Source organism: Triticum urartu, chromosome 2A (assembly GCF_056163025.1).
Source record: "Triticum urartu cultivar PI428250 chromosome 2A, HENAU_Tu73, whole genome shotgun sequence".
In the NCBI taxonomy this organism is placed as follows: Eukaryota; Viridiplantae; Streptophyta; class Magnoliopsida; order Poales; family Poaceae; genus Triticum; species Triticum urartu.
The window spans coordinates 571,293,412-571,313,236 of NC_141874.1; the positions used below are offsets into that span (position 1 = coordinate 571,293,412).

General features: G+C 46.0%; 2 protein-coding genes across 3 annotated transcripts; one reads left to right on the forward strand and one right to left on the reverse strand.

Annotated features, from left to right (window-relative positions):
- The first annotated feature begins 8,456 nt into the window (after positions 1-8,456).
- Positions 8,457-13,231, forward strand: LOC125538839 (transcription factor bHLH153). Of its 2 annotated transcripts, none has more exons than XM_048702144.2 (5): positions 8,457-8,729; positions 11,989-12,237; positions 12,316-12,381; positions 12,476-12,595; positions 12,768-13,231. In XM_048702144.2, exons 2-5 carry the CDS (start codon positions 12,040-12,042, stop codon positions 12,891-12,893), a joined length of 510 nt encoding a protein of 169 aa, XP_048558101.1. In that variant the 5' UTR covers positions 8,457-8,729; positions 11,989-12,039; the 3' UTR covers positions 12,894-13,231. The 2 variants fall into 2 exon arrangements, with proteins under 2 accessions (XP_048558101.1, XP_048558100.1); XM_048702143.2 differs by having other exon boundaries at positions 8,462-8,729; positions 11,986-12,237.
- A 5,853-nt stretch (positions 13,232-19,084) lies between these two features.
- On the reverse strand, positions 19,085-19,579 carry LOC147985967 (uncharacterized). Its single transcript, XM_087541815.1, has one exon. It carries the CDS (start codon positions 19,577-19,579, stop codon positions 19,085-19,087), a length of 495 nt encoding a protein of 164 aa, XP_087397941.1.
- Positions 19,580-19,825: the final 246 nt, after the last annotated feature.

Here is a 19,825-nt window from a genome sequence, read left to right on the forward strand (position 1 = left end):
TATAACGAAGCATCTATACAAAAAAAGGGATCTACGGCTACAAAAAATGGACGCCAAACAACTACTGCGCGAGTTATATTTCCTTTTTGGATCCCTAGAGGCTGCGGAGGAAGAACTACCAGGAAAGTTCATGAAGAACACCGACGAACTCGCAAAGCCCTAATGCATATCTAAAAAGTTTGAGAAGGCAAGACTTACGGGTGCGGATTCGCTGCAAAGGTTCGTCACGTTTCTCTGGACAAGTCAGGTCGATGCAGCGGCCTGAGGTGGAGAAGACGAGGAGATCTGCCACGGCGGCGGCGGCAGAGCTCGAGTGGCAGCGAAGCAGTGAGAGGAGGAAGACGACAGAAGGGGGGAAATGAAAAGACCTAAGTTGTACTTATTTATAAGGGAGTGCGCGAACAGGCGGGCGCGAAAATCAAGGAGACCCGAATAATGATTATCCAAATAAACTGACGCCTCGATTCTTGGAAGGCATTAAAAATGAAAGATCCGTTGGAAGATGACGTCATGAAGGTTTTTTGTGTTTTCAGAAGATGACGTCACGGCGGGTTATAGAAGTTTCCAGACAAAGGATGGATTCCACCTAAGTATTGAAGATTGACAGAGAACAAAGTTCAAAGTCAACCTGGGGCCTAATGTTGGGGATATTACTACTAGTATGACCCGCCCAGGAGGGGCCGGGTCAGCCCTAATGGCGGGTTACATAAGAAGCCCGATAAACATTCAAGATGATAGTTTACTAAATGTACATAAGGCCCAAAGGCCTGGGGCCGGCTTAAGGCCTGATATTGTAAACCGCCGTATGTAAGGAAAGACTTGTAAAGAAAGGCATGTAAGGGAAGTCACCAAGCCGGACACGATTATGAGCCGGCCGGGACTCTGTAGGCCACTAGGCGTCAACCCGTGTATATAAGGGGACGACCCGGTGGCGGTTTAGGGTAAGAAACAACCAAGTCGATAACCAAGCCGGCGAGTTGAGCCTCTTGGAGATCGAAACCTCAGCAATACCAATCCCAACTAGATGTAGGATTTTACCTTCATCGTAAGGGGCCGAACTAGTATAAAAACTCTCTCGTGTGTCCTTTGTCCCGATCAACCCCTTTAAGCTTCCTAGTGCGATGGCCCTACGACTAAGTCCTTGCTCTAGGACATCTGCCGTGTCAACTCCATGACATATCCGGTTTGTGACTTAGAGTCATCCGGATCAGTGTCAAAGCTTGCATCGACGTAACCGTTTACGACGAGCTCTTTGTCACCTCCATAAACGAGAAACATACCCTTATTCCTTTTCAGGTATTTCAGGATGTTCTTGACCGCTGTCCAGTGATCCACTCCTAGATTACTCTGGTACCTCCTTGCTAAACTAATAGCAAGGCACACATCAGGTCTGGTACATAGCATTGCATACATGATAGAACCTATGGCTGAGGCATAGGGAATGACTTTCATTTTCTCTCTATCTTCTACGGTGGTCGGGAATTGAGTCTGACTCAACTTCACACCTTGTAACACAGGCAAGAACCCTTTCTTTGCTTGATCCATTTTGAACTTCTTCAAAACTTTATCAAGAACATCAGTGCCAAAAATAAGTTGCACTATCATTATTAAACTTATATCTTTTGGCTTCAATACTATGTGTATGTGTATCACTACTATCAAGATTTACTAAAAATAGACCGCTCATCAAGGGTGCATGACCATAAAAGATATTACCCATATAAATAGAACAACCATTATTCTCCGATTTAAATGAATAATCGTCTCACATCAAACAAGATCCAGATATAATGTTCATGCTTAAGGATGGCACCAAATAACAATTATTCAGGTCTAAAACTAACCCCGAAGGTAGATGTAGAGGTAGCGTGCCGACGGCGATCACATCAACTTTGGAACCATTTCCCACGCGCATTGTCACCTCATCCTTAGCCAATCTTCGCTTAATCCATAGCCCCTGTTTCGAGTTGCAAATATTAGCAACAGAACCAGTATCAAATACTCAGGCGCTACTACGAGCATTAGTAAGGTACACATCAATAACATGTATATCAAATATACCTTTCACTTTGCCATCCTTCTTATCCGCCAAATACTTGGGGTAGTTCCGCTTCCAGTGACCAGTCCCTTTGCAGTAGAAGCACTCAGTCTCAGGCTTAGGTCCAGACTTGGGCTTCTTCACTTGAGCAGCAACTTGTTTGTCATTCTTCTTGACCCTTCTTCCCTTTACCCTTCTTCTTGAAACTGGTGGTCTTGTTGACCATCAACACTTGATGCTCCTTCTTGATTTCTACCTCTGCAGCCTTTAGCATCGCGAAGAGCTCGGGAATTGTCTTATCCATCCCTTGCATATTATAGTTCATCATGAAGCTTTTGTAGCTTGGTGGCAGTGATTGAAGAACTCTGTCAATGACACTATCAACCACAAGATTAACTCCCAGCTGAGTCAAGTGATTGTGGTACCCAGACATTCTGAGTATGTGCTCACTGACAGAACTGTTCTCCTCCATTTTGCAGCTGTAGAACTTATTGGAGACTTCATATCTCTCAATCCGGGCATTTTCTTGAAATATTAACTTCAACTCCTGGAACATCTCATATGCTCCATGACGTTCAAAACATCCTTGAAGTCCCGGTTCTAAGCCATAAAGCATGGCACACTGAACTATCGAGTAGTCATCAGCTTTGCTCTGCCAGGTGTTCATAACATCTGGAGCTGCTCCTGCAGCGGGTTTGGCACCTAGCGGCGCTTCCAGGACGTAATTCTTCTGTGCAGCAATGAGGATAATCCTCAAGTTACGGACTCAGTACGTGTAGTTGCTACCATCATCTTTCAACTTAGCTTTCCTAGGAATGCATTAAAATTCAACGGAACAACAGCACGGGCCATTTATCTACAATAACATAGACATGCAAAATATTATCAGGTACTAAGTTCATGATAAATTAAAGTTCAATTAATCATATTTCTTAAGAACTCCCACTTAGATAGACATCCCTCTAATCATGTAAGTGATCACGTGATCCATATCAACTAAACCATGTCCGATCATCATGTGAGATAGAGTAGTTTTCAATGGTGAACATCACTATGTTGATCATATCTACTATATGATTCACGCTCGACCTTTCGGTCTCAGTGTTCCGAGGCCATATCTGCATATGCTAGGCTCGTCAAGTTTAACCCGAGTATTCTGTGTGTGTAAAACTGGCTTGCACCCGTTGTATGTGAACGTAGAGCTTATCACACCCGATCATCACGTGGTGTCTCGGCACGACGAACTATAGCAACAGTGCATACTCAGGGAGAACACTTATACCTTGAAATTTAGTGAGAGATCATCTTCTAATGCTATCATAGTACAAAGCAAAATAAGATGCATAAAGGATAAACATCACATGCAATCAATATAAGTGATATGATATGGCCATCATCATTTTGTGCCTTTGATCTCCATCTCCAAAACACCATCATGATCACCATCGTCACCGACTTGACACCTTGATCTCCATCGTAGCATTGTTGTCGTCTCGCCAACTATTGCTTCCACGACTATCGCTACCACTTAGTGATAAAGTAAAGCAATTACATGGCGATTGCATTTCATACAATAAAGTGACAACCATATGGCTCCTGCCAGTTGCCGATAACTGTGTTACAAAACATGATCATCTCATACAACAATTTATATAATCACGTCTTGACCATATCACATCACAACATGCCCTGTAAAAACAAGTTAGACGTCCTCTACTTTGTTGTTGTAAGTTTTACGTGGCTGCTATGGGCTTAGCAAGAACCGTTCTTACCTACGCATCAAAAACCACAACGCGGTATAGTAATTGCTTTTTGATCTTCAGAAAGAACCCTGTTCATTGAATCTGATTCAACTAAAGTTGGAGAAACTAACACCTGCCAGCCACCTGTGTGCAAAGCACGTCGGTAGAACCAGTCTCATGAACGCGGTCATGTAATGTCGGTCCGGGCCGCTTCATCCAACAATACTGCTGAATCAAGAAACAACTAGTGACGACAAGCAATATGTATATACCCATGCCCACGACTCCTTTGTGTTCTACTCGTGCATATAACATCTACGCATAGACCTGGCTCGGATGCCACTGTTGGGGAACGCAGTATTTCAAAAAAATTCCTACGATCACGCAAGATCTATCTAGGAGATGCATAGCAACGAGAGGGGAGAGTGTGTCTATGTACCCTCGTAGACCGAAAGCGCAAGCGTTAAGCAACGCGGTTGATGTAGTCGAACGTCTTCGCAATCCAAACGATCAAGTACCGAACATACGGCACCTCCGCGATCTACACATGTTCAGCTCGGTGACATTCCTCGAAATCTTGATCCAGCTGAGGCCGAGGGAGAGTTTCGTCAGCACAACGGCGTGGTGACGGTGATGATGAAGTTACCGACGCAGGGCTTCGCCTAAGCACTACGACGATATGACCGAGGTGTGTTTCTGTGGAGGGGGGCACCGCACACGGTTAAGAGAAACTTTGGTCTATCTTTAGGGTGCCCCCCTCCCACCTATATAAAGGGGGAGGGAGGAGGAGGCCGTCCAAGGGGAGGAGGCGCGCCATGCGGGGCAATCCTACTCCAAGTAGGATTCGCCCCCCCCCCTTCCTATTCCAACAACGAGAAGGGGCAAGGTGAGGGAGGAGAGAAGGAAAGGGGGCCGACCCCCTAGTCCAATTCGGTTTGGGCTAGGGGGCGCCCTGCCTTGGACTGCCTCCTCTCTTCCACCAATAGGCCCATGAGGCCCAATAACCCCCCGTGGGGTTCCGGTAACCCCCTGGTACTCCGGAAAATACCCAATACACTTCAGAACTATTCCGGTGTCTGAATATAATCTTGCAATATATCAATATTTATGTCTCGACCATTTCGAGACTCCTCGTCATGTCCGTGATCTCATCCGGGACTAGGAACTACCTTCGGTACATGAAAACACATAAACTCATAATACCGATCGTCATCGAACGTTAAGCATGCGGACCCTACGGGTTCGAGAACTATGTAGACATGACCGAGACTCATCTCCGGTCAATAACCAATAGCGGAACCTGGATGTTCATATTGGCTCCCACATATTCTATGAAGATCTTTATCGGTCAAACCGCATAACAACATACGTTGTTTCCTTTGTCATCGGTATGTTACTTGCCCGAGATTCGATCGTCGGTATCATCATACCTAGTTCAATCTCATTACTGGCAAGTCTCTTTACTCGTTCCGTAATGCAACATCCCGTAACTAACTCATTAGTCACATTGCTTGCAAGGCTTATAGTGATGTGCATTACCGAGAGGGCCCAGAGATACCTCTCCGACAATCAGAGTGACAAATCCTAATCTCGATCTATGCCAACTCAACAAACACCATTGAAGACACATGTAGAGCATCTTTATAATCACCCAGTTATGTTCTGATGTTTGATAGCACACTAAGTGTTCCTCTGGTATTCGAGAGTTGCATAATCTCATAGTCATAGGAACATGTATAAGTTATGGAGAAAGTAATAGCAATAAACTAAACGATCATAGTGCTAAGATAACGGATGAGTCATGTCAATCACATCATTCTCTAATGATGTGATCCCATTTATCAAGTGACAACTCATGTCTATGGTTAGGAAACTTAACCATCTTTGATTAACGAGCTAGTCAAGTAGAGGCATACTAGTGACACTTTGTTTGTATATGTATTCACACATGTACTAAGTTTCCGGTTAATACAATTCTAGCATGAATAATAAACATTTATCATGATATAAAGAAATATAAATAACAACTTTATTGTTGCCTCTAGGGCATATTTCCTTCACGGGGTTCATCGGAGATGAGGGACTCAAGTTTACCTAGGTTCGGCCCCTCACGGTGGAGGTAAAAACCTACTCCTGCTTGATTGCTATTGATGATGATCTCGATTACAAGGGTTTGCTTTCGCTACCTAGCTTTCGAGAGGTTGTAACCTGTCCCTCTATCTCCCAAGATCTTATCTTTATATAACAGTAGGGTCTTGTGTTACTGATGATTCCGGGTCATACTCTCACCTTGTATCCTACTCTATCTCATAATAATCTTGCCCTCCAAGTTAGAAAAGTCTATCTCCTAGGCCTCTTCGTGAGTCGGCTCGTAGGGCTCATGTGAGAGCCGGCATCCTGAGGTCAGGTCTCATTTTGGGCCTTCAATCTTTCTTCTGGTTTAGCTTCTCTGTGACCCGGAAGTGGTGTGACTCCTAGAGCATACAGGCTCAAGAACTGGGTTACACTATGTCGGGTCTCCTCCGGGGGGGAGATCCCCAACAACTTGCGGAGTGGGGATCGTGCGAGTGTGTGCACTCGGCCGTGGGCGGGATCGTGCGCGCGGGCGGTTTCCAGAGGTGAGGGACGACCCTGACGTGCGAGCCCCGCACGTTAGCGAGATGGGGAGATAGAGCGGGGGCTGGCTAGGCTGGATCGCTGCTGGGCCAGCTTGGCTGGCTAGGCCCTTTTCTTTTTCTTTTATTTTTTTCTATTTTCGGTTGTCTTTTTCTCTTTTTTTGTTTCTTTCTAAATTCAAATCTGTTGAGAATTTGAATTTTATTCCAAAAGCAAAAGTGCTCTAAAATATATCTTGATATTCCTAAGCAACTGAACCTTTTGTTTGGGCATTTTGGACAAATAGTTACACACATTTTTTCCCTTTTAATTTGAATTTGGTTTCAAAATCAAATGTGTTTCAAATCCAATTTGAAAAATTGGCAAAAGGTTAAACTCATTAATTGGACTTATGAAATTCACTCCCCTGCCAAATAATTGGAAAGCCCTTCTTTAATAATTTCCCTTGACCTTTGAATTGATTTCAAGATAAATTCAATTCAGTTGTTAGGAAAATCATTTTGGCTTGAATATTACTTGGGACTTACTAAGGATAGCTTTATGCCTAAATAATATTTCAAAATGATTTGATTTCAACCAAAGTCTGGCTAGGTCTCAACTAGTTGCATTAGGCTTTTAACCCTTCCTAAGCAGACAATCAAACAACAATCATGCAAATCAAGGTCAATCACAAGCAATCCTATGCATTCTTGGGTGTTTACTAGAATTTTTTGAATTCCCTATGAAATTTTGAACATACCAGATTTAGGAAAAATCTGTGGTGTGACAATACACTCCTTCCCTCTCAGGAACATAAACTTTTGTTTGAAGTCAAACAATGGATAGTATGATCAAGTTGATCAAGTTTATATGAAAAATCATCAACACTTACAAATACTACATATAACTAAGATATTACGGGAATATATTCTGTTCATTACCCAACGATATTAATTTGATATGTGTAGTTCTTGGTATTCTTTCTTAGAAACTTTGTTAACCTTTGGGTCGTTTGACTCCAGACAAAATTGACATGCCTTCTTTCTAGGGGAGTGAGTAGAGAAGTTGAAATAAACCCGGGAAAACCAGGGAAATATTCATATATATAGAAGAGAAAAGGCAACAATACACGTGACCCTCTTTTCTTTCCGGAGCCATTCCAACTTGCTAAATGCGGCAATACGCGTAGGCGCCGCAGCTTTGCCAAGAGCGGCACGCAACGCCTGCTAGCAGCTACCGCACGTCTACACACCTATCCCCTACGTATTTTTCTTGTCGACGGAAGGCACCACCAGGCTGTATACACATCGCTGTACTGCGTCGCATACCCCAGCCCGGCGGTATTCTACCCTACCCCGGACGTGGACAAGTCGCCGGTCGACGATCCCGCCCGCGGTGCATGCAGAAAGAAAAACGCACACCCGGTGGCTGGCGATGGCCGTCCCTTTCGGCGCATGCAGCCCCGCACAAATGTCACCCGCACGGCGCCCCCACGCCGCACGTCCTCCGCTGCGCGGCGCGGCACGGCACCGCACCGCACCGCAAGGCGAGCGCGGCCCGAGCAAAGAGACGGGCCCGTTTGTCCCCGTCCCTCTCTGTGGGCTGGGCAGGCAAATGGCGTCACCCCCCGAGCCCTGTCCTCTCCTGCTGCGCCCCTCTCCCCCGGTCACGCCTTTGGCCCCATCCCATCCCTCCTCTGGATATTAGCTGTCATGGAAAGTGAGGCCAACAAACAATCTGCTAGGCGCACGCAGCCGCGCCATTCTCCACCGGCTCCACGTCACCTTTTCCGCGGCCTTTTCGCTTTGCTTGGTGCGGTCCGGGACGTGCGCCGGAGGATTTCGTGGGAGAATCCATTTCCGCAACGCCCGTCCGTCGTCACGCTCGGTCGGACAGATAGCGCGCCGCTGTTCTAATAAAGCATCCTTTTCCTTCCTTGTCTTAGAAAAAGAGAAATCTATCTATCTATTCTCAAAAAATAAAGAAGAGAGAAATCTATCTATATCTATCTGCAGCGTACGCGGCCGCTGCCGCTGGCCACCACCCGCTCCCTGCCCGCGTCTCTCTTCCTCTGTATATATAAATGCTCAGGGCCTCCCTGATCCCCAAATGTCCCAGGCCGGCCCCTCTCTCCCCACTCCTTCCTTAAACCCCCCATAACCCTTGTTCCTTTCCCTTCCAGTCTCGCTCCTCTTCTCCAGGTCTCTCCGGCTCCAAACACAAACGGCGAGGAGGCGCCGGAGCGAGCTGCCGTCGCGGCCCGCCACTGCCGGTGGAGTCGAGTCCCGAAGCTGGAGAAGTGGAGATAGAGCTTCCGCACCCTCTCACCGGCGTTGATCAGAGTGCCTCTGCAGGTAAGACCCCGGCCGGCCTCTCTTTTAATCCAAAGAACCTCACGAAGCATGATGCAGTGATTAGTTAGCTAGCTTGCTATGTTCGTTTCGATCCTTAATTACTTCTCTTAAGCCACCAGTAAACTACCGAACGCTAGCTACCTGATGAAGCTAACCATACGGAGACCTCTTCTTTTTCTTGCTTGCCTGACTTGACCATGGCGCCGGCTTGAGACTTTAAGAGCGTAGCTGCCACACCAGCCATGGCGCCATGGCGGTCTTGTTTCCATCCGTTCTTTGAGAGAGGAAGAGAGAGAGGGGAGGAGCAGGCGGTGGCGTGTGTATGGCGCGAGCCACAGACGCGTATACGTACATACAGTACGTGTCAGCAGCCGCAGCGGGAGCGGGCGAGGGTCTCTCTACAGCTGGCTCCCGGGTGGACGTCTAGCTACGTCGGCGACCGGATTAATTAGACGCGACCCGACCCCGACCAGACGCGCGCTTAATTAAGCGCCAGGGTGGTTGATTAGGCGCCGGATATGCATGTACTCCTACACGAACATAAACAAACGCCCCGGCCCGTGATTGCGTCGCGACGAGGCAAGTACGCAGCGGCATTCATTACGGCTGGTAGACCAGTGACAAAACGTACTCTCATTACAAACAAACAGTACTAATACTTTCGACAGAAGAAAAAAAAAGGTAACAGTGAGTGCACTAGTACTACGGTACTAGCACCGTGGCATGGAGACACGAGGGAAAGCCCTACCGCTCGAGCGCGCGCATGCATTGCTAGTTGACAAATTCGTCAATCATCTTTTCTGTTACCAGCATCGCATCATCGACGGGACAAAGCGTCTTGTCCTTTCCTCTTTCCCAGCTTCCTTCCACACTTCACCCACCTGCCCTGCCACCCCCTTTCTCTCGTCTCATCTCATCTCATCTCAGGTAAACCAAAAAAGAAAAGTGTACCAGGCCATGCATCCATACAAAGCCCATAATACCTTTACAGCAAAAAAGGTGAAACCAAAGCTAGCCAAAGAAACGACAGAAATCAAAGTAATTTCCCCAGTGTAAACAGTAGGACTATACTGCTAGAGTTGCCTTGCTGCTTTCCAAATGGAATGATCAAGGCGGGCAGGTGGGCTAACTTTGACAGGGTCCAAATAAGCCCATTGCTCCTGTACCTAGTCAATGGGCCTGTAGCCCGATGGAATCCCCGGAATGGTGCACAAATGGAAGGGAGCCGCGGGTACAGCAATGCCACTGCACGCTGGCCACCCTGAACAAAATGTATTAGCTGGCGCCTTGTTGTCTTCCTTCCCTTCCTTCCCAACCGACGGATGGGGCCCCCGAACTGGCCGGGACGTGATGACGAAGCGTACTCCTATGCTATGCTACCTACATATGTGGTACTCGTGCTGGTTGATCATCACAAGCCAGAGGCCACTACACGCGCAAGGACATCGATCACGTTTGTTTCTACTGTCGGATTGATCATTAAGTCCGTTGCCTACCGCTTTTGTACGAATATTGTGCTGTAAAGTGTATACCCTCCTGGTATTATCGTACACATGTTTTACATTGTTGTTTTTTCTGCCTATGCTACACCCTTTGTTTGGGTTTGTAAGGCATGCATTTATTTCTTTTCTGAAAAAAATTATCATTAATCTGACAATCAATGTTACACAAAGTATAATTTTGAATCTAAATTTAATGATATGATTTTTGTGGCACACATACAACTAATATTCTATTAATCAAATTAATGTTCTATTTTTAATAGCATGTTTGGGTCTTACAAGCTCGAACGGATGAAGTAGTTACAATGATTTACAATGAAATAAATCGAGAAAGTATAGGTAAAGTGCAGCGGTTCGGTGCCCAGGTGCAAACAATAATCAATTAAAATAGTAACCCTAGATACTCAAATGCATGATGTGCGTGCAAAATTATTCAGGGTGGTCGTGGCAAAAAAGAATGTCTGTGAAAGAAACTTTGAAAATATACATTGTTTAGGCCCGATATTTTTTCTATAGCTCCTTGAATGTCCAAACACTACGAAATTTTAACGCTCTTTATGCACTAACGCATCTAAGCCAAAAAATTCAGTTTTTCTTTTACTTTTTTTAAATTTATTCTTCATCGGGTGTAGATGAGCCCGAATTTAGACCTGAATTACCGTTAGATTACCATTAATACACAGGCTTCCGTTCATTTTTAACACATGGTGGACCAACTGTTCGTATCACACTACACATGCATGAGACATAATATTAAGTTTCATGCATTACCGTTTATCGTTAGATTACCATTTATTCTTCAGTAATATCTAAGGGCTATTTCTAACAAGATGGACATCATATTGAGTTTCATTCATGAGACACAATTATAACCGTGTACTGTGCACAATATTCTTCATATCACAGTACACATGCATCTGTAACCAGGTGCTCATGATATCCCTGCAAGTGTCCTTGCAAGTGTTTTGGACTCGCACGTTATCCAGCGCTGATAGATAAGGATCAGGATCAAAGTAGATTATTAATTAGCTTTGACCCGGTCTGCTTCCTGATGACGTTCATCAGCTCCACTCGGAAGACAAAAGCCTCGTAACCTCGTGATAAGGTAAGCAGTAAGGCCACGAATAGTGGAATAGTAGTACCGTTTTTCTTTGCCCTACCCCTCTGTGTATACTACGAACAGGAGACTAGGAGTACCACATTATTCTACTGCCTCACAATGAAGAGCTTCGGATAAGGGCCAAGTACCCAACTGGCGGCATTGGAAACGGACAAAGTTGTCAATTGATAAAAGATTGCATGCGGCCGCTGCTTGAGAAATGCGAATCGGCAGCCAAAGAACACTAGGCCAGCACTCCAGACCAAAATTTGGAGGGAACTTGAGCACCAGTCTAGAGATTCCATTTTCCTCGGCACTGTTTGGGTTATAATTTCCAGGAGGGAAACAAAAAGCTTCTGGCTTTCGGCCGGGGAATAGAAGAAGGATTCTTGACGCTCATGATACCTTTGACCGTCCCTTGGCATGCCGCTTCCATTATTGTTACTTGCGCAGCAGTTGAGTAGGAGCTCGTATAAAACTAAAACTAGGTTTTGTTTATCTGAGACTGAAACCAGACCCGCTTGTGAGTAGATAATGGGAGAGTGATTTCCATGAAACCGACCTCTGAACTAACGACTACGGTTGTAAAAGTCAGCTTTTACTTGAGACGGAGGGCTAGCTCGTATAGTCATACAAAAACGCTCCTGGTTTTCAGCAGGGAAAAAGGGGCGAACGTACGCGTAGCCAGCAGCGGTAGCGGGGGAGGAAGATGATGATGACTCAAGTGGCCAACCACAGCAAGAGGAACCACACCGACGGCTACTTCAGCGGGAAGCAGCAGCAGCAGCAGCAGCAGGCCGGCGCCGCCACCGCCACCAGCAGCGGCTCGGAGGAGTTCGGCCGCATGGGGTCCAAGAAGCCGAGGAGCGCCAGCCCCAGGGGCAGCGGCGGCCCCATTTCTCCCAGGGTACGTACGGCTAAGTTTGCACGTCGACCTTCATGCCTGTAAATTAGCTGCTGAAGTGATTTTGTTGTGATCTCGCAGGAGAAGAAGGACAAGGTCGGCGAGAGAGTGGCGGCGCTGCAGCAGCTCGTGTCGCCATTTGGGAAGGTATTTGTTCGCTTCTCATCTCTGCAAAGCAGCTCGCTTGGAATGGAAGATTGTGCATTTTTGGTCGTGTCCCTAACCTCGGCGCGTTTGGCAGACGGACACGGCTTCTGTTCTTCAGGAGGCGTCGGGCTACATCAAGTTCCTGCATCAGCAGCTCGAGGTTCTTAGCTCCCCGTACATGCGCCCTCCTCCGGCGCCCGGCGCCGAGCCTGAGGTGAGAGAGGGCTCACGCTGTTATTTTAGCTGATCGTTGCACACTATTCTGAAATTCCCTGAACATTCTGAACATGATAAACTCTGACAGAAGTATAAACCGCAGTGTATGCTTTTTTATTTGTGCTGAAGGAATGCATCATCGTATAATGGTTTTGCCATGGTCGATGCAGGACCCCGAGCACTACAGCCTGCGGAACCGCGGCCTGTGCCTGGTGCCGGTGGAGCAGACGCTGCAGCTGACCCAGAGCAACGGGGCCGACCTCTGGGCGCCGGTGAACACCAGCAGGCGCACCTGAAGCGAAGCCCGAGGCAGGCCTCGACGGCGGCGATGGCCGCACTGCGTGGCAGGGGTAGAATTCCGGTGCAAGCGCGCGCATGCGCATGGCTGACCCAATTCGGTCAATCTCCTAACACAATCGTTTCGTTTCGTTTCGTTTCCGTGAACCTCAATCAGCAGACCCTGTGCTGGCGCCGGTAGTATGTAATGTGTAATCGTCGTGTATAGCGAGACGACGCACCGCCGATCGATCGATCGTGGTCGAGTCGTTGCGTCAGTGACTATGTGCATGTGGTTTAACATGGTAGCGACCTGTTGCTGTCGCCGACTAATCATCAAAATCAGCAGTTCCATTCATGCCCGTCCGTGCTCATCAACCCTTGTAGTACTAGAGAGTATCACTATGCGGTGCGTGCATTTGTGTGGGATGCGATTCTCCGGGTCCCTGTCGCCTGTCGGCGCCATGTTCAGGTGTGCTGAAAAACTGCATTTAGGCGCCCTGCGTGTCTTGTGTCGGCGGATAGTTCCTTAAATCAGCGAACAGGGCCATTAGGGCACATGTGGGTGATTAGGGATTAATGCTAAAACCTGCATTTGGGTAGTTGGTCATGTGTCGGTAGACAGTTTGTGAAATACTCCCGCACGTGTTTTTAGGGTAGTGGCATGAAAGAAGACTGGACCCAAGTAGATCCATTGAAGGCCACTACCGATCGAATCCTATGAGATCCATCGGAGACACGCCTCCATATGTCCTTCTACAGCGCTATACGCATTACCAGAACGGGGCAAGACGGGGAGAACCTTATTTCATTTTCTGAGAGCCGTCGTCGTCTCGTCTTTCTGAACATGACAAAAACCCTAAACAAACTAAAAAACACCTAAAACGGAGCAAGATCCTCCCGTCGGCAAGTGTCGGGTTCCACCGTTCCTCCATGGCCCTAGGCCCATCGGACACGAGGCAGACCAGCGTCAACGCGACTAAAGGTAGAGGAACCATAAGTTTTTTCTTGGAAGAGGAGGTCGTAGCTGTGTCAAGCATACATGCCTGCCTATGTATCACTGAAGACGCTATGTCGAGGAACACACCACTTATAGAACAATTAAACTTAACAAGTGTACAATTGGTAAGGAAACAAAAACTAGAAGAAAAAACTTGAAACATGAGCATCATGATCAAAACAAACTCAAAAATAACTAACACCGTCGCCACCACAATGTGAGGCCGAAGTATTGAAGGCCAATCCACTGTATCAGGAGCAAAAGGTCCGTTAGTATCGGTGCTAGGACTCGCACGCTGTGATGTCAATGCTTCAAGGCGATTCAAACATGTAGAAATTTGTATCTAAAATTGCAAAAAAATCAACCATCTCTTGCTAAAGTTGTGATGTCACATAACACCATAGCTTTGTTTGTAGCACCGTCACTATGGTTCATGCAACGAAAGCATCACAAACACAAACTCTTGTTACATGGTAGCAGAGCACAAGGCCCTTCCATGAGATGTTTCGTATTTTAGATTGTTTTTACATAACTTATAGAAAAGAAACATAAAATCCGAAAAGATTGTACTATCCATACAATTTTTTGCATAAAATCAAAGCTCCTCCCCCCCCCCTTTGGAAATTGGTGTGCATGTTGCATCCCATCCAGAGGGATCAATTACAAAATTATGAACTTTTAGGTCCCGTAGAAATTTGTTTGGAATTTAAATCTTAATTATTTTTTGACTACTTTAATTTCAAGTAAAATTTCCATGTCATCTAAATTTCTGCAATCCAAGAAGCCATAACTTTCCCTCGTTGGTTTTCACATTGATGTCTAGATAGGGTTGCTCTTATTCTTCACTCAGCGCGAAGAATGCTACCCAAGACGTGTGGTGGGCCAACAACCCATGTAGTGCCTCATGTGCTTGGGAGAACATTTATTTTGGTTTACTTTATGCTTTTTTTTATTTCTATCGGACTTCCATCAATTACAAAATTATGAGCTCTGAGCTCTGATAGAAACCTATTTGGCATAATACTAATTATCTCCTGACAACTTTAATATTAACTAAATTTGCCATGTTTTCTAAATTTCTACAATCCAAGAGGCCATAATTTTCCCATGTTGATTTTCACAATGATTTCTGAATAGGGTTGCTCCTATTCTTCACTCATCGTGGAGAATACCCCGCAAAATGTGCGGTGGGCCAACCACCCATGTAGTGCTTCATGCGCTTGGGAGGACATTTATTTCGGCCGGTTTATGCCTTCTTTTATTTCTACTGGTCTTTTATTTCCTTAATTATGATTTTTAAAATGCTTTATATTTCAAAACTATTTCATGAATTTGAAAAATATCCAACAAAATTCGTGTGCATGTTGCATCCCATCTAGAGGCATCAATTACGAAATTATGAGCTTTTAGGTCCTGTAGAAATCTGTTTGGCATTTAAATCTTAAATATTTTCTAACAACTTTAGTTTTAACTACAATTTTCCATGTTTTCTAAATTTCTGCAATCTAAGAGGCCATATTTTTTCCTTGTTTTTTTCGCAATGATGTCTAAATTGAGTTGCTCCTATTCTTGACTCATCGCGGAGAATACTTCCCAAAACCTGCGGTGGGTCCAGGATTTTCGGCAATACGCTTTCAGTGGGAGGAGACGTTCCCGTCGACGACGAGTCGCCTACGGTGACTTCGTAAATCTCAAGATGATATGCCGGCTCAGTCTCTCGGAGGTGCTCATAGGGGTAGGGTGTGCGTGTGTGCATTCATAGGGATGAGTGTATGCGCGTGTATATGAGCGCTTGTGTCTGTACTGATGCTCAAAAAAAAACCTGTGGTGGGTCAACGACCCATGTAATGGCCTCCTGTGCTTGGGAGGACATTTATTTTGGCCGGTTTTTGTCATTTTTATTTCTACCGTTCTTTTATTTTTTCAAAAAAAATCCTCAAAGGCATCAATTAGAAAATTATGAGCTTTCCGGCCCGGTAGAAATCTGCTTGGCATTTAAATCTTTATTATTTGCTGACAACTTTAATTCTAACTAAATTTTCCTTGTTTTCTAAATTTCTGCAATCCAAGAGGCCATAATTTTTCCACATTGATTTTCGCAATGAAGCCTGAATATGGTTGCTCCTATTCTTCACTCACCGGGAAGAATACTCCCCAAAATGTACGGTGGGCCAATGACCCATGTAGTGCTTCGTCGCTTGGGAGGACATTTATTTTGGCCATTTTTATTTCAACCGGTCTTTTATTTTTTTTTAAATCCTGATTTTCGAAGTACTTGAACATTTTAAAAATATTCATGAATTTGAAAAATGTCCAACCGAAAAAATAAAATAAAATCTTCACATTTTTAAAAATGTTCATGGAATCACTAAATTATAGAAAAGTACAAAATAGGAACCATCACTAATAAAACCAAAACAAATGTTGCGCCCTATAGAAAATTGTGTATGAATTTAAAAAAGAAAAAGAAAAATGCTCTTAGGTTGTCAGTTGTGTGGTGCGAGGCAAAGAAGCTAAATGAAGTGAGGCCCGCATGAGGTCATGGTTTGGGAAGGATAGAAAGTTGCTACTCCCTCCAGTTCATATTAATTCTCGCTAGTTTAGTACCAATTTTATACAAAGTTGTACTTCCTCCATCCCAAAATGTAAGACGTTTTTTGACACTACCATAGTATTAAAAAAGGTCTTACTTTTCGGGAAGGAGGGAGTATTAAACTAGCGACAATTGACATGGATCAGAGGGTGTAATAGTAGGATATTCCGTTCTCAATAGAAACATCTGTCATTTTTTACTCTCTAGAATAAAGCCCATGAAACTAGCCCACCTTTATTGGGCTAACCTTCTAATTTTAACTAAAATTTCCACATTTTCTAAATTTCTGCATTCCAAGAGGCCATACTTTTTTCCTCGTTGGTTTCTTCAATGATATCTGTATAGGGTTGCTCCTATTTTTCACTCATTGAGAAGAATATTCCCCAAAATGTGCGGTGGGCTAAAGATCCATGTAGCACTTTGTGCACTTGGAGGACATTTATTTCGGCCGATTCATGCCTTTTTTAATTCTACCGGTCTTTATTTTTTAATCATGATTTTATAAATATTTTTACATTTTAAAAATATTCATAACTTTGAAAAATTCAGCTCACAAAAAAATTAAAATATTCACAGTTTTAAAAATATCCATGGAATCATTAATAAAGTTTGAAAAACAAATGTCGCACCAGGTAGAAAATTGTGGACTAATAAAAAAAGAAAAGAAAAACACTCCTTTTTTTAGAGAGAGAAAAAACGCTCTTAGGTTGTCACTTGTACGGTGTGAGGTGAATAAGCTAAATGGACTAAGGCCCATGTGAGGTCGTGGTTTGGGAACAATATAAAATTGCTACACCCTCCGATCCATATAAGTTGTTGTTGACTTAGTACTACTACAATATTCTTTGTACTAAATCAGTGACAATTAATATGGATCGGAGGGAGTACTATTTTGTACAACGAGCATAGAATAGGAAATTTCCGCTCTCAATAGAAAACTAGCCCACCTTTATTGGGCTAACCATCTCTAAAAGGAAAATGGGCTTTACCTGGAGTGTTCACGCCAACTTTTTCTTTCGACAAGTTCTATTCAATCAAACCAAACCAGGTCCAAATCAACTGGAGGACACGTTTAATTTCGTGCCGGCACTCGGTGTTAATTGCATGGCACCGAGGCGAACTGAAGCCACGGACTGTGCCGACATGGCCCCAAGAACGACTGTTTGTCCTTTAAAAAAAGAACGACTGTTTGCTAGGAATCCGAGCCTGGAAAATTCTGGACGAGGCGAGGCTCGTCGAATTTCACTGATACTACTTTGAAACGAGAGGCTCAAAGCAATCAGGTCCCTTCACATCGACAATTCTGGATATATGTATTTCAGTGTGAAGCTCACGAACCTCGACATGACATGGTTCTCGACTTCTCCTCCTGTCGCCGGGTCCAAATTATCCAGCCTGTCCGTGGCTCCGTGCGGACATCTGCGAGGCTGTGGCTGAAGCTAGTGCCCAGCGTCAACCTCTGTTCATCAATGCGGCGGGACGGGTGACATGTTGAGCGGACCCATCAAATCCACTGCAAAATCCCAGTGGGCCTTAATTCGAGAATTCAGCTGATCGGTCTGTAACTCAATGGTCCAAGCGTCTCGAAAAATTTGGTCCAAAAAGTGCTCCTGCATGTACAAATGAGCACCAGGAGCTACGAACGGCGCAGAGGGACTCACCCGTCGGTGGACCGGGCCTTGAATGTGAACGTGAATCTTGTCATTCCGTTCGCTCACACTCATAAATTCCTCAAGTGCTCCAAAAAGAACTTATTTAGACTATGTCTTTATTTATTTTATCATGAAAAAAACATGTAAAAGCATGAGAAGTTTGGGAAGGACGTTTGCCTGCTTTCATGGCTCGGATGCGTCGTGCCATTCAGTTGCTCCAGCGGAGCGCTCCGTACAAGGGTGTTTGGTGGCCTTGCCTCCGCTACATGGACGATGATGTCCTTCGGATACGTTCATGACGCGCCCTTTGAAAACGAACTCGACGTGAAACTTAGGCGCGTGTTTGGTGTTGAGTGCACGTTCGGCGCAGACATGACACATCACGCCTCACCCCCCCCGGCCCCAAAATATCGTCCTGAAATGTGGCTAGGGATGCAGCCTCGGACGCCGTTAGGTTCTCGGGCTAGAGACAGGTGTCGCCAACTCAAACGGTGCCCGCCGAGGAAGTTCGCCGGATGCAAGCAGCGGCCGTCAGTCAGAGCAACTACAACGGAGCGACCTATTTTGTTGGTGGCCATTTATTTGGGTCGGTGCGAACAAAAAAGCCGGTCCAACGCGCCGACCCAAACGGACGCGCGTCCGTTTTCGTCCGCCTGCCGACCCATTCCCGACCCATTTTTAAACCTGATTTGCGTCGGCGCGGACACAAAATGGACGCGTGCGCGCTCGTTCTCTTTCCTTATCGGGCCCGCTGGACGGTGGCACATTGGATTCACACACTCGCCCGCCTGCTACGTCGCCGACGCCGCCGGTCATTTTTTCAGATTAAAATGGATACATAGATAGTTCTAGCGTACACATATAAAAGAAAAAGACCACTACTCGTCGCTTTCTGACTCTTGACTCGATGATGTTCTCCTCCGACGTTTGAAGGTAGGCGTCAGCAAGCTGCTCGTCTTCAAAGTCTCAATCCGAAGTTTCTCGTAGCTTCAGTTTCAATTGAGCTACCTGCTTCCGCGAACGCTTGTCCTCCCGATAGGCGGCTCGCTCCCTCCTCCTCGCGTCCCTCTCCGATCTCAATTGCTTGTAGAACTGGCGCTCGTCGACGATGTCCTGCGGGTAGCCTCCGCGCCACACCACCAAGGCTTCCACGTCCTTCTCTGCGATGGCGAGGCGACGCTGCCGCCTCCAGTGGACACGACGATCCTCGTCGGTGAAAAGCCGCGGGAGAGGCGCCAAATCCTGCGCCCGCTGGCTCGACACGTTGGGAAAATTCATATCCCGACGAGGCCTCAGGAGACGCCACGCCGCCGCGTCGTGCCCGCGGGCCGCCTCCTCTGCGGTGTCGAAGGTGCCGAGGACGAGACGTTTCTCGCGAAACCAGATCTCGACGAAGAAGGCACCGGAGCGGCGCTCGCGGACTCCACGAAAATTCGAAGCGCCCAGGCGGCGGATCGACATGGTGACGCAGAGGCGGAGAGAGTGGGCAGCCGACAGAGTGTGGAGGGAGCGCCTTCTTTATAACGAGCGCCGGCCGCGGGGCGCGCGCGAATCTTTCCGTGCGCTGGAGCGCCAAAATCAGCATACGCTAGGCCGCTTTCCCCGCGCGCGAATCTTTCCCACGCGCTGAAGCGCCAGAATTAGGACGACGGCACGATATTAAACACGTGCGGTCATGAAAATGGGTTGGCCCGTTAGACACACTGC

Coding starts and splice junctions, on each gene's coding strand:
- LOC125538839 (XM_048702144.2), top strand. CDS start 12,040: ATGATGATGACTCAAGTGGCCAACCACAGCAAGAGGAACCACACCGAC. Junction 12,382..12,475: donor TCGTGTCGCCATTTGGGAAG/GTATTTGTTCGC, acceptor CGCGTTTGGCAG/ACGGACACGGCTTCTGTTCT. Junction 12,596..12,767: donor CGCCCGGCGCCGAGCCTGAG/GTGAGAGAGGGC, acceptor TGGTCGATGCAG/GACCCCGAGCACTACAGCCT.
- LOC147985967 (XM_087541815.1), bottom strand. CDS start 19,579: ATGTCGATCCGCCGCCTGGGCGCTTCGAATTTTCGTGGAGTCCGCGAG.